Source organism: Condylura cristata, unplaced genomic scaffold (assembly GCF_000260355.1).
Source record: "Condylura cristata isolate star-nosed mole 26May11 unplaced genomic scaffold, ConCri1.0 scaffold00008, whole genome shotgun sequence".
Classification (NCBI taxonomy): domain Eukaryota; kingdom Metazoa; phylum Chordata; class Mammalia; order Eulipotyphla; family Talpidae; genus Condylura; species Condylura cristata.
In genome coordinates, this window is record NW_004567109.1 from 5,373,777 (window position 1) to 5,386,845 (window position 13,069).

A 13,069-nucleotide genomic window follows, 5' to 3' on the forward strand; every position below is an offset into this window, starting at 1 on the left:
CATCACCACCACCACCACCACCACCATCACACCATCATCACCATTGTCACCTTCATCACCATCATCAGGGCTGGGAAGGCCCAGCGGCCATCATGTCACAATGTCTGGGCACCTTCATGGAAATATCCCCTTAACTCTCACCAAAGTCGCATGAGCCAGATGCCCGTCTTTCTTTGCTGGTGCAGAAAGGAGTTGAACTTTGAGCCCAGGATCAATCTCAAGTCGATGTTCCATCCCAGGAATCCTGCAGGATTCACAGTGAAGTCCAGCTGCTCCCCTTGTCCGTACCTAGAGCTGGGCATCCCTCATGAAAGCCACCCACCCACACCCCCACCCCACAAACTGAAGCTGGTACAGACTGTGCCCCAGTGCCAGTGTGAGGCGTGTTTAAGCCAGTCCTGGGAGGCAGGTGCTTGTTTTACAGCTTTGTGTTGCGCTACCGTAAACATACAGAAAAGGCCTCACACCTGTGTCACAGCAGCCCCCAGAACACCCCTCCCTGCCCCTCGCAGGGCCAAGCAAGCTCCATCTTCTAGTCTGAGCATGACCTCACACAGCAGCATGAGCTTTTAAAAATAATCCTCATTGTGTGGGGGCATGGGGCCAGTGACTGATAATGCGTTTCCAGAAAGCTCCACCCGCCCCCGAGTCTAGGGAATGTCAGTGTTCAAGGCCCATCCCTGCCACTATTTTTAGTGGTGATTTGGAGGAAGGAAGACTTTTCCTGGACTCGCCTTCAGTGGCTGGAAAACAAACACCAGCCCCTTCCCACCTCCACCCTCCCACTTCCCTAGACAGGAAGTGGCGGCCTGACTCCACACCCCTGTGCTTCCAGGTGAGCTGTGGGCTCTTCTGGGCCGAGGGATGGGCTGCAGCCCGTGCAGGCCCCCAGCCCTGCAGCCCTTTATTACACTTAGTGCAGGTTCTAGGGGCTGTGTGTGTGTGTTTGGGGGTGCGAAGGGGGCTGGCGTGTCCTTCTCATTGGAAGTTTTCCGGGCATCTGTGATGAGGTGGATTCTGCAGATGGCTGATAAAGCCGTCTGTTCCCTCCTCCCACCCCCCCTGCCCAGCCTCCACAATGGCGTGGACCCAGTGGTCTTACAGCCTCAGGCGCCAGACAGGCTGCTCCCCCTGAGAAGCCATCCCAGCCACCACTGACAGGTTGGACTTCCGGGAGATGGTAGTGGGAGAGGAGGGTGTGGGGGCGGGGGTGCCAGATGGGTGGCCCCTAGGAATCGTTGTGGGCCTTTCTGTTCACTCTTGAATGAGGGGGAGCCAAAGGAGAGGAGCAGGGAGGTGACGTGACCTGCCTTGTGTTTTAGGGGAACCCCCTCTCTCCAAGTCGATATTGACAGGAGGGTTGGGACGCCAGCCAGGAGGAGGAAGTTTCTGGTGATGCAGACACCAGATGGTGATGACCGGGATCAGATGATGACAGAGTGCTGAGAAGTGGCCAGATTCTGGGAAGTCGCTGAGGGCAGAGTTGACCTGAACAGCAGATGAGTTGGGTGTGGAGCATGAGAGAAGTGAACTAAGGAAGATTCTGGAGTCTGCGGCCAGAGGGACTGAGGTCACCATGAACTGTGCATGGGGAACTTGCAGGGGCAAGCTGTTGGAGACTCACTCTGAGACGTGCTAAGTTGCAGACACCCCACAGAGGCCAGGGCCTCGAGGCCCTTGGTGCTGTGTTTGTATTCGGGGCTGGGTCCAGCTGGAGGTGGTCATCCAGGAGGTGTCAGCACAGGGCTAGACTTCAAGCTGGGAGGCTATTTACCAACAAGCAATTCAATAGATAGGCAGCATCTATCTGAATAGATGGTCTCCAAAGAGGATACTCAGAAGGTCAACAGATACATGAATATGTTCAACATCATTTTTAATAAGGGGGTTCAGGTTAAAGCCGCAGCAAAATATCATCTCATACCGTGAGGTGGCATCTGTTACAGAAAGGCCCCCAACCACAAATGCTGGAGAGTCTGCAGAGAATGAGGACCCTTGGTCGGAATGTAATGGGTACCGCCATTTTGGGAAATGATCGGGAACTACTTTAAAAATCTAAGAATGGGGACCCTTCCCAGTGGCGCAGCAGGTAAATGCAGCAGTAAGAAGCTAAAGCCGCTTCAGCACTAGTTCATTCCCCAGCCCCAGAGGTGACCCACAGGGCGCAGCAGACCTCTCCTGACCCGCCCGCTGCTCCCCTCAGCAGTGTACTTCCTCATTCGGCCTGTTCTGCTCCCCACTGACTCTGGTGAATCCTCTCACCGCCCCTCACCTCTGACTTGTACCCCAGTTCTGTGTGCATAGATGAATAAATCTTTAAAAAAACATCTAAGAATGGAAATACCACATGACCTGGTAATTCCACCCAGACATCTATCCAAAGGACAGGAGAGTATCAATTCGAAAAATTCAGTGTTTTGCAACATTTATTACATTATCCACAATAGGAAGAGCACAGAGACAACTAGAGCCCCCACTGGTAGAGGAATGAGTCGAGAGGTATGCTACAGCCACGTGATGGAATACTATACAGCCATAAAGAAAGACGAAAGGTGTCCCTTTATGGCAAAATGGAAGGCGCTCAAGGGAATTTACAGGCATTGAAGTAAGTCAGAAAAAGACAAATACTACATTTTTTTTTACATTCATGAATGAGACAAGAAGTATTGATGGATGAACTGATAAAATGAAATAACTCTAAACTAGTAGATACTCAAAGTAAGGCTTCTGAGGTTCAGAGGGGGAAAGAGGTGGGCAAAGACCAAGACAAGCAGCCAGAGAGGAAACCATGAAGGTAGGCAAGGAAGGTGTCACCTGTGCCAAGGTGTGGGGATGGCATGTCCCAGAGTCACTGAGCACTTTCAAAGTCTGTAGGTGCCCTGGGCCAGCAGAAGCAAGGGGTTCACTTGAATCTCCTGCCCTGCCAGGTACAGGTCTAGATGCCAGGGACACAGGAGTGACTGGGCCTACCAGGCCCCTGTCCCCAGGAAGTTTATATTGGTGGGGGTGGACCTCATCAGTAAACCCATTACCCTTCATTTGCTTTTACTCCCTTGAGGAAAACAAAGTCCAAACCCTGTGTTCTCACCTTTAAACATGCAGGTGAAGTTTTTCAGGCAATGCAGAGGGGCTGGTTTCCCACCATTTAGAGAATCTCCTCACTCACGGCACATGATGGTCACTGGCACAGCACTGAGCCAGCCAGGGCTCACCACACATCTCCGATCAGTCAACGATGGTATCTGCCTGCCCACAGCAGCAGGCTGGCAATCTGCCATCTCCCTCCTATGCCATGGCAGACATCCCCAATCAACCCAGGCTCCTCTTAGACCTGATTGATTAGTCATGTCTGCATGATCACAGAATTGGGAACGCAGAACCTGTGTTCCAGGTGTTTGCTTTTCCTACTCCAGCAGGAAGTTGAGCTTTCTAGGCTGTGCTGGCAGCGGCTGGGTTCTAAGGACTGGTCCTAAGTGCCAGTTCTGCTCACTGACTGTGTCAGCTGGTTGACCCGCTTCACCTTGCAGTGAAAACTAAAAAGGAGTTTGCATTTGTGTGGAGCAGAACCCCCCCTCCCCCGCCCCGGGCCAGCCCCTGGCCTCCCAGCGGTGCCCTGTCAGACCAGGTCTGGCTCACAGGTGCAGCTGCTACTTGTCCAAGTCCTTGTTTCATTTTCCTCTCTTACCTGAGTGACGGCTGATGGGGCAAGAACCTGTGGGCCTTTGTAAAGGAGGTTGAACCCTGACCTGCTCTGCAGTCACCTTGTTCGTCTTGCAAACAGGAAAAACCGAACTGACCTGGTGCTTGCTTGTCCTGGGCTGTGAGTCTCTGGCCTTTAACCTGCCCCCTGGGCCTCCCTTTCCTTCTACCACCTCGAGCCCCTTTGTCAGAATCCAGCCTGTCAGAGAGAACCTGTGTCTCAGAGGCCTCCTGGGGTCTGGCCTCAAGCCGGCAGCCCACCAAGAGCTGAGGAGAGCTGACGTTTAATGAGCACGTGCTGTACCCCAGGCGCACAAGGCCTGGGGGTGGGGGTTGGCGAGCCCGCAGAGGCGCCTGCCCCACAGGGGTAAAGCCGGCCCGACTCCGAAACTGTCTTTCGGAGCCGCTGCTTCTCCCAGCGTGCTGCGGTCGGCCTTTCCCCCAGGATTCGGTGTCGGTTCTCCTGAGGGCAGAGACGGCCGCCTGCTCCGGCCCCAGCTGAGGAAACGGAGCCTCGTCAGGCTACCGTAGGTGGGCTTCAGCTTCAATGCATTTCACCGACAGGAGCTCTCCAGTGACGTTCTCTGGGCCTCAGTTTCCCGTCTGTGAGGGAAGCCGAGCTGAAGGAACCCGGATAACTCCGGTGTTGGGTGGTTTGCCAGGTCTACCTGGTGGTTGAATGGAAAAGAAAGGGGGGCCCCCTGCTGGCAGCGGCTGGGATCGCCACGCAGGCCAAGGTCCCCTCCCCACCGCTTTGTCAAGGACCCGCCAGGCTGGAAATTCTTACAAGGACACCGGCCTTGGGCGGTCCAGAACCAGCCTGCAGTCAGATCAGACTGAAGGGAAATCAGAGTGGACAGACTGGGGGATCCTGGGAAGTGAGGGAGGGGAGTGTGGGGGTGTTACAGTGACTGATAAGAAGGATTCCTTAAGAACTGCTGAGTTACGCACATGCACACGCACGCACACACACCCACGACCTCCTTCCAGCAGGCAGGGAGCAGTCATGGGGTATGCCCAAGAATGTCAAACCGCCTTTGATGGAAAGCTCAGCCAGCCCCTTGGGGCTGTAAGGCAGCTGCCGAAAGAGCGTCTCTACAGCAGAAGTACCTGGGGTGCGTTTGGGGACCATCGCTGGCTCTGGGGGCCGATGCAGGTTGTGCTGTTCACAACCTAGTGTCTTTTCCCAGTAGGGCTCACGCAGGTGTGAGAGGGGCTCGAGGGCAGACACACAGAGGCCAGTCAGGGTCAGCAGCTTGAGCTGTGTGGTGTTGCTGAGGGCCTCAGTTTCCCCTCTTTGTAGAGGGGCAACCCCACCCCCACGCAGGGTCCCAGGAGCAGTGAGGCCGGCCAGGCTGGGCAGGGTTGGATGGGGCTGGTGACCCTGGAGGCAGCCGAGGAGCCAGGTGGGTGCTGGGCCAGGGACGCTGCCAAGCGCTTGACCTCAGAGTGCCCACCTCCTTGTCTCTGATGTGCAATGACCTCATAAAGCGATGTGAGGATGAAGTGACAAGGACCCACAGGGGCCAGGACAGGGCTTGACACGCCCACATGTCCCGCGTGAAATTGTCTCAGTATCTAGGAAACTGAGGCAGAAAAGGCACAGGACCCTCGTGTGGTCTCAGCCAGGTGCCAAACCCAGATGCCCAACCCCAGACGCGCCCACCCGGCACCCTGTGTGAGGTTGGACCTGGGGTTGGGGGGGGGGCGAGTGTCCTCTCACCTTTCAAGATGGTCGAGGCAAGGTCTCCTAGGACCTTGGCAGCCAGAGGAAGCCCGCAGAGTCCAGCACGCTCACGCTGGGGCCTCCGAGGCCTACAGAAGGGCCGGCTGGGAGTCTATGTGCTGCCTTCACGGGCTACAAGAAACTTCCTCATACCCAGGGTGCCCTGGAGACCGCCCCTGCCCGGCCTGCTCTCCTTGTAGCTGTGGCCTCACAGCAGGCCTTAGGACAGGGTCAGCTTGCCCCAGGGGAGGAAAGGGACAGCCAAACACCCCCTCTCTCTGGAGCCACCCTGCCCCCCCATCTGGGCCAGGGGCTGTGGCTGCCTTAGCCATGGAGGGGTTTGCCGCGGAGAAGCCCACCCCAGACACCTGAGCAAAGGTGCATCCTCAGAGAGCTGAGGGGGGCCATACCTCTGGCAGGCAGAAGACCCAGCCCCCCACCACATCCTCCCCTGCACCCCGGGCCCATACATTCCCGCAGCCTGGCCCGTTGCTTCTGTGATCCTGCAGGGCCCCAGGGCTTGACATCACCGTCTCCATGGCAGCGTTGGTGGCCTGGCTGCTGGAGAGAGCTGCCTGGCGAAGCTGGGTGGCTGGGAGGGGGGCCCTGGGGAGCCTGGGCCAAGCCCGGACTGCGACGGCTGGGCCCCGCGAGGCAGCCTGCCATGCGGGCCTGAGGCCCAGCTGGCGCTGGTAAGGCCTGAGGTCACCAGCGTAGGGTCGTGACGGAGAACGCAGAGCTTGGCCAGACGAAGGGATAGGAAGAGGCGTTCCCTGGTGCCGTCTGCACAGCGGCGTGTGTTGTTTCTAGGGGCCTGTCACGCGAAGCTCTGGTTTGTCAAGGAATTTTGATACCAGCACCCTCTGGGGCCCCATCTGATGGGTCAGCATAGTACTGTGGTGCTTGGGAAGGTGCAGTGTCCCCAGGGCGCCCCCCCCCACTTTCCCAACTCCAGCGCTGGCAGGAGATGCTGGGGGCAGCTAGGTCAGTCCCTTCTAGAGGGTTCTTGAGCAGGTATGGCCGTGTCTGTTCTGAAAGGCCGGACAGGCCACCCAAGCTTGCTCGCACCCGTTTCTAGGGTGCCTTGCTCCTCGTTTCTAAGCGACCTTTCCCTGGTTTTCATCCCCCAGAGACTCAGCAGGTGTGTTCTGAGTCCCCAGCCTGGGGAGCCGAGGGGGGAAGCTTGGAGACAGGCCTTTGTGGTGGGTGGTGCCCTGCCTTGCTGAGTGAGTAAGGGACTCGGGCTGCACAGAACAGGACCCCCGTGAACAGTGGGGTTTCTTTCTCTCCTGTCATAAGGAGTCCTTGGCTGGCTGGTGCGATCAGGGGCCCAGGCCCCTTGGTCTCCTGCACTCAGCTTTTATCCTTGTGTTCACAAAATAGCTGCTGTGCCTCAGACCATCACAGCCTCATTCCCAGGAGGAAGACTCTGGAGGGGAGGGTTGTGCTATGACTGTTTCCTATTAAGTAAACATTGAGAGTACACTTCAGAGTCCTTCACAGTGGCCAGAACTGTGACACGTGCCCCTTCTAGGTGTGAGGGAGCTTGGAAATTATCTGGGTACAAACAAAATCGTGGTCCTCTTGGTAAGGAGGGAGATGTATAGATCAGTGTCATGCGGGCGTGTCGGCCTCACAAGCTAGGGACTGTGTCTTGTTTGTCCCTGGGGCCCTCCCAGCCGCCTGGCACACAGGGGCGCTTAGTTGAACAGTTTGGGGGTGCTCTCGCTCTTTTCTTGGGGGGGAGCTACAACCTGGTGACAGGTCTGCCCTTGTTCCCAGGGAGACCCCGGTAGCCACTGACGCACGGAGACGTGTGCCCGCTACACAATCCCACAGCCAGAGGCCAGCGGGGGGATGCCCTCCCCAAGGCCAACTGGCAAGAGGAAGGCAGGCCCAGGAATGCTAGGAGGGAGGTAGTGCCCCTCTCAGAGCCCCCCGTTACCCAAAACAAAGTCCGGAATTTGGTTTTCATCCCAGTGGGCTGATGAGGGAGGCAAATCAGAGCCCAAGAGAGTTCATTTTCCAACCCAAGGGGAGCGTCTGTGCTCTGAGGGACCGGGGGGAGGGGGCCAGGCTGAGAATCCCAGTGGCAGAGTCTTTGCTTGGGCGGAGGCCCACCAGGGAGACCCCAGCACCTCTCGGTGCAGCCAGGATCAGTGAACTCCACACGCTCTGGCAGCTGGGCCCGCACCCTGCCGATTCTTCCTGACCGGGCTACATCTTCACGTGCTGGGTTTTCTTAAAATGAGGTTCACCCGTACGGCAGCTGCACCATCCAGGGTCTGGGCACAGCTGGCTCTGCCCTGCCCTCCCCCCAGGCTCTGCTGTCCTGGCCCTTTAAGGTTCCAGCCCAGCAGGCCTGGAATTCAGCCCTGTGAGCTTAGCTGCTCCTCAGCCAGGCAGACCAGGGAGAGCCAGCCCAGCCGTGGGTCCCGAGAAGCTCAAAGCTGGAACTTAAAGGGCCGTCAGAGACCTGTGTCCCCACTGTTTGGGTCTCCCCAGGGCTCCCCGTGCCTCCACCCTTTTGTGACAGGAGCAGGCAGGGCAAAGGGCAGGAGGTTGCAGGACCCCTGCAGGGCCTGAGGACTCCAGCTAATGTCGGGCACAGAGCCAGGAGCCGAGGGGTCTTGGTTCTTTGGCCGGGCCTGCAGCAGCGACATCCACAGGGGGAGTATAGAGCATGGCACAGCCATGGCCCACCTCGCATCGAGCCCTCAGCTAGCCACGGGCAGGCCCTCTGAGGGCTTCACCAGACAGGAAGCTTAGAAAGGGTGAAGTGTGGGGGCTTTGGCGTCACACGGCTATGTGGCTTTGGGCAGATGGCTTAACCACTCTGTGCCAGGATAAAGGCTTCCAGGACTGAGGAGTTGCTCTGCTCCCCCTGCCCCACCTCTATAGCTCCCAGCACAGGGAACCCTGGAGGAGGGGGTGAGCCTCACAGAACCCCTTCTCCATGGTCTGAAGGAAGGGGAAGGTCTCTGGGGGCTCTGGAAGAGCCTCCTGCCTTGCCAGGAGATGGCATGTGACCCTGTGTGTGCGTGTGTGTAACAGCTTTATTAAGATATAACTCACAGCCATACACTTCGCCCATTTATGGAGTACACTTCGGTGGTTTTTATTATATTCTCAGAGTTGCACATCCATCACCAGTCACTACTGGAACATTTTATCACCTCGAGAAGAAACCCCGTGCCCTGGCCGCACCCCGCATCCCAGCCCAGCTTCCCATCTGCATAGCTCTCCCTCTGTGGGTGCTTCAGAGAGTGGGAACCCATGCAGTGAGGACTTTCATAACTGGCTGCTTTGACGCAGCATCTATTCTCCAGATCTGTCTGTGCCGAGCTGGAATTGTTGCTTCTCTGTGTGGCTGACGAACAGTCCACTATATGGACAGTGACTCCTTTTTGTAAAAGTCATTCATCTGTTGATGGCCTGCTAGGCTGTTTCACCTTTTGGCTTTTAGACTAGAGTTGCCAAAGATGTCTGTTGTCGTGTTTTCACACGGGCTCACATCCTGTTCCCATTTCACTGACATATATGCCTCGGAGGGAAACTGCTGGGTCAGAGAGGAATCTGTCAACTTTAATCACTTGTGAAACCAGTAGGCTGATTTCCACCATGACTGCACCACTTTCGGTTCCTACCAGCAGGTCCCAAGGCTATGCCAACATTTATTATTATCTTCTTTTTCTCTTGGCCATTCTGAGGAGCATGAAATGGAATCTCGTGGTGGTTTGGACTTGCATTTTCCTGATGACAGTGATGTCAAGCACCTTTTCATGCACTTACTGGCCATATCCTGGCGAAATGTCCGTTCAGATCCTTTACCTTACTTTTCACTGGATTGTCTTGTCTTTTTACTACTGAGTTGTAAGAGTTCTTTCTACATTCAAGGCACTTGTCTTTGATCAGTGCCTCCCACGCCCTGGGTTACCTTTTTACTTTATAGATGGGGTCCTTTGAAGCAAAAAGATTGTCCTTGGGACAAAGCCTGATTTATCTATCTTTTCTTATGTTAGTCATATTCACGGTGTCACGGCTGGCTGTGCGCTTTTGATCAGTCATCTCCCTGTGCAGACAACAGGAAGGGGTGGCATGTGGGCTGAGCTAAGCCATGGATGGGTCATTGGCCCCTGGGGAGTCGGGGACCCCAGCAGCTGCCTGTCCTCGGGGGTCAGGCACTCTCCAGGCCTCACTAGCCGATTTAGACTGAGTAAGACATTTACAGACTTCCACCCCTGGGCAGAGCAATAAAATGGAGGAGTATAGCGCCCCTTGAGACAGAGGGGCCTGGAAACGCCTCTAAATTATGGGGAGCTTGGGGGAGAAGCCTCATCTTTCTGAAGTTTCTCATCCCTAGAAAGATTATTTCCTCCTGTGTGGAAAGTCGAGGAGGTAGTTATTGTCCCTTCTTCCGGCCGGGCGTCTGGAGGAGGCAGCCAGGAGCTCGGGCGCTGACCGACAGTTGTGTCCCCCAGCCATGAAAGCCGACCGAAAGCGCCTGAAGGGAGAGAAGACGGACCTGGTGAGCCAGATGCAGCAGCTGTATGCCACGCTGGAGAGCCGCGAGGAGCAGCTCCGGGACTTCATCCGCAACTACGAGCAGCACCGCAAGGTCAGGCCCGTCGCCCCTGCGCGCTCCCTCTGCTCGCCCTCCCCCCACTGCAGGCCCACGGGGCCTCTAGCACCCCCAAACACCCCCAGACACGCTGCTGCTGTCTCCCGCTGGCGGGGGGTGGAGGGAGGGGGCAGTGTCCATGCCTCCTGGTGAACCAGCCCAGATGGCTCAGCCCAGCAGAAGATTGGGGCTTCCCTGGGCCAGGTTCGTCCCAGCTCCGCCTGCGTGTGCCCTCAGGCATCTCGCTTCAACCCCAGCTTCAGTTTCCTCGCTCCCATAGTGCAGGCTTTGCAGAGCTGTGATGAGGATGTAGGAGGCCCTAGGACAGTGAACCCAGCATGGAGCCTGGCACGCCGTAAGCACGCTGTACACATCAGCCATGTGTCGTCTGAATAGCGTCTTAGCAAAAGTAGAGGGGGACTGGGGAGCATTTGTGGAACCGCAGGGAGTCTGGGAAGGCTTCCCAGAGAAGGTGACGGACGGACGCGTTGGGCACTGTGGGGTGAGTAGGACGGTCAGGTGACTGAGGAATGTGTTTCAGCAAATACATCCAGTGTATTCGGTGGACAGCTGTTCCACCGAGAAGGTACCGAACCCAAGGTGCCGAGGAAGGTAGCGAAACTGAGAACACCGTCCCCAGCCAGGCAGGTCTAGTGAGAGACAGGGCTGCTGGGAACCCCTGGGACCCTCTGTCTGATGTGCAAAAACTGCTTTTCAAGGACGTGACCAATGATGAGCTGTGAGAACGGCTCCCGTGTTCGGGGAGGTGGGCATTCCTGGCACTGAAGGGTCTCCGGCCCCGGGGCTGAGGGGCTCGGCTGCCTGGTGTCTTTGCAGGTGTAGCTTCTGAGCAGGACTGAGGCGCCAGTGCCTCGGACGCCTAATGCGAGTTCGAATGCTCAGTCACGCAGCCACTTCCCAGCGCCCCCCGCCCCAGCACCCCCAGGGTGCCGGCTCCCGAGCCTGGCCTCCCACAGAAGCCACGGTACAACAAGGCCGCCCAGGAGAGCTGACGGAGAAGGTCATGGCTGTCCCTGTGAGCAGGGGTCGGCTTTCCGGGCTTTTCAGCAGCCCCCTTCCCCCCCCCCCCGGGTTGAAGAGCTGTCACTTCTCTTTTATGTTCAAGATTTTATTTATTTATTTACGCATACAGAACTGGGGTGCAGGCTAGAGGTGCGGCAAGTGAGAGGATTCACCAGAGTGAGGAGCAGAATAGGCGGATTCACTGAAATACACTGCTGAGGGGAGCAGCGGGCGGGTCCGGAGAGGTCTGCTGCACCCTGTGGGGGCTGAACTCACACCGAAGCGGCTGCAGCTGGCTGACAGGGCTGTGCCGTACCCAGTGCACCACCAGGGAGGGCCCTTCTCTGTGTCTCAATGTGGCGTCCAAACTCGCATTCATGATCGTGCCCTTCCTTGGGAATAAAATCCCTCAGGGGAGCCGCTGTCCCAGCACCTCTCCACGGATGTCACAGGTATGGGGGGTCACGCCCCAGGTCCAGCCAGAGTGCAGCGGGATCAAAGCTGCTGGCCCCGCAGAAGCCTGGTAACTGGGTGGCCCTGGGCAGCCCCCAGCGCTCCTGCCACTTGCACTAATATTGCTTCCTGCGTCTGAGGAAGCAGCTTAGCCTGTGACTTTGTCTGGTGCCATCTGGCACTCTGTGCTTGTGTTGCCAGCTTCTGGCCGCCTTCACCCTGGGATGTGACCATGAAGGAGTGGTCGGGATTCAGGAGAGCTCAGTAGCATGTCCAGGGACCCCAGCTGGCCACAGGTGGCGCTGAGACCCAACCCCCAGGCATCCTGGCCCCACGATGTGGGTGTCAGCCACCCCCCACTGCCCACCCTGGCAGGCGCAGGCTGGTGACACGGGGCCACGCCACCAGGGCTGCACTGACCTCGGACAGCAGCCTGGCAGCCGCAGGGACTCCTGCCGGCTGCTGCGAGGGACCTGGCATGTCCCGCAAGCTGAAGTGCGCGTCCTGCTCTCCAGAACGTGTGGAGGGCGCCGCTCTTGGGGGCTCGGGGTCGGGCCTGCTTTGTGCTTGCTGAGCGCATCTGGGAACACTGGCTGGGTGACGGGTCAGGCTCCAGGGCAGCAGCGGGGTGGGGAGAGGGGCTGCCGTCCCCCTGGGCAGGCAGGGAGACTGCCACATGCCCAGGTGCCACGGAGCCTTCCGTGGAAGCACTCCCAGGCCAACCAGAGCCCCCTCAGCTCCTTGGGGTGCCCTCACCATGTTTCAGAGGAGGAAACTGAGGCATCGAGAGTCTCTGCAGGTCGCCATTGCAAAGCCACGGCACAGTCAGAGAACAGGGCAGCCCGCCGTCGGCCTTCCAGCCCCCGAGCTGGAAGCCAGGCCTTGGGCAGCCGGCTTGGGAGTGGGGCAGGACGCTGCTCTCCCCAGGCCCCAGGGACACGGAGACCTTGAGGCTGGCTCTGCAGCCAGCGAGTGGAAGGCTGTGGAGGGTCTTGCCATTCCAGGAAGGATGCTGTGTTCTGGAACTTGGCTCCTGACCTCTGCTCCAGCCGGTGGCCAGTCCCCTGGGCCCGTCTCCCACCGTCTCTGAACAAGCAGACCAAGCCAGGACGGCTGCCTGGAGGGCGGCCCTGGGGCTGGCAGGGCACTGTGCCGCGTCCAGACCCAACACTAGTTGGGGGTTAGCCTGTTCCATCAGCAGCTGTGACCTTGGGGTGCTCACCAAGCTGATGGGGCGGAGGCATCTCCCGCCCTGTCCCTGTCATCACCAAACAACAGAACAAAGCCCCAAGTCAGCGTCTGACCCTCACTGTCCAGACTCAGCAGGTCATTCCATCTTGTGACAGTTACTGCAAACATGTCATCGTGACCCCTCCCCATCTTAAATATGTAGAAAACAAGACAATGAGTGAAAATGTCCCGTGACAGTCATTTCATTTGCTCACTCCAGAAACGCAGCACCTGCTAAGGGCCCACCCCGGCCAGTCTCCCTGCTGGGGGCAGGGTCAGGCTTAGCCAGAGCCAGCTATCACAGGCCAGGGCCTCCC

At 57.8% G+C, this 13,069-nt stretch overlaps 1 protein-coding gene across 1 annotated transcript in view; it reads left to right on the plus strand.

Moving 5' to 3' along the window:
• The window catches only part of KAZN (kazrin, periplakin interacting protein), a 345,483-nt gene that overhangs the window by 292,894 nt on the left and 39,520 nt on the right, over positions 1-13,069 (plus strand). Inside the window, exon 3 of the mRNA XM_004679336.2 lies at positions 9,907-10,043. Within this exon, the coding sequence (XP_004679393.1) occupies positions 9,907-10,043 (137 nt within the window). The remainder of the gene's footprint in view (positions 1-9,906; positions 10,044-13,069) is intronic.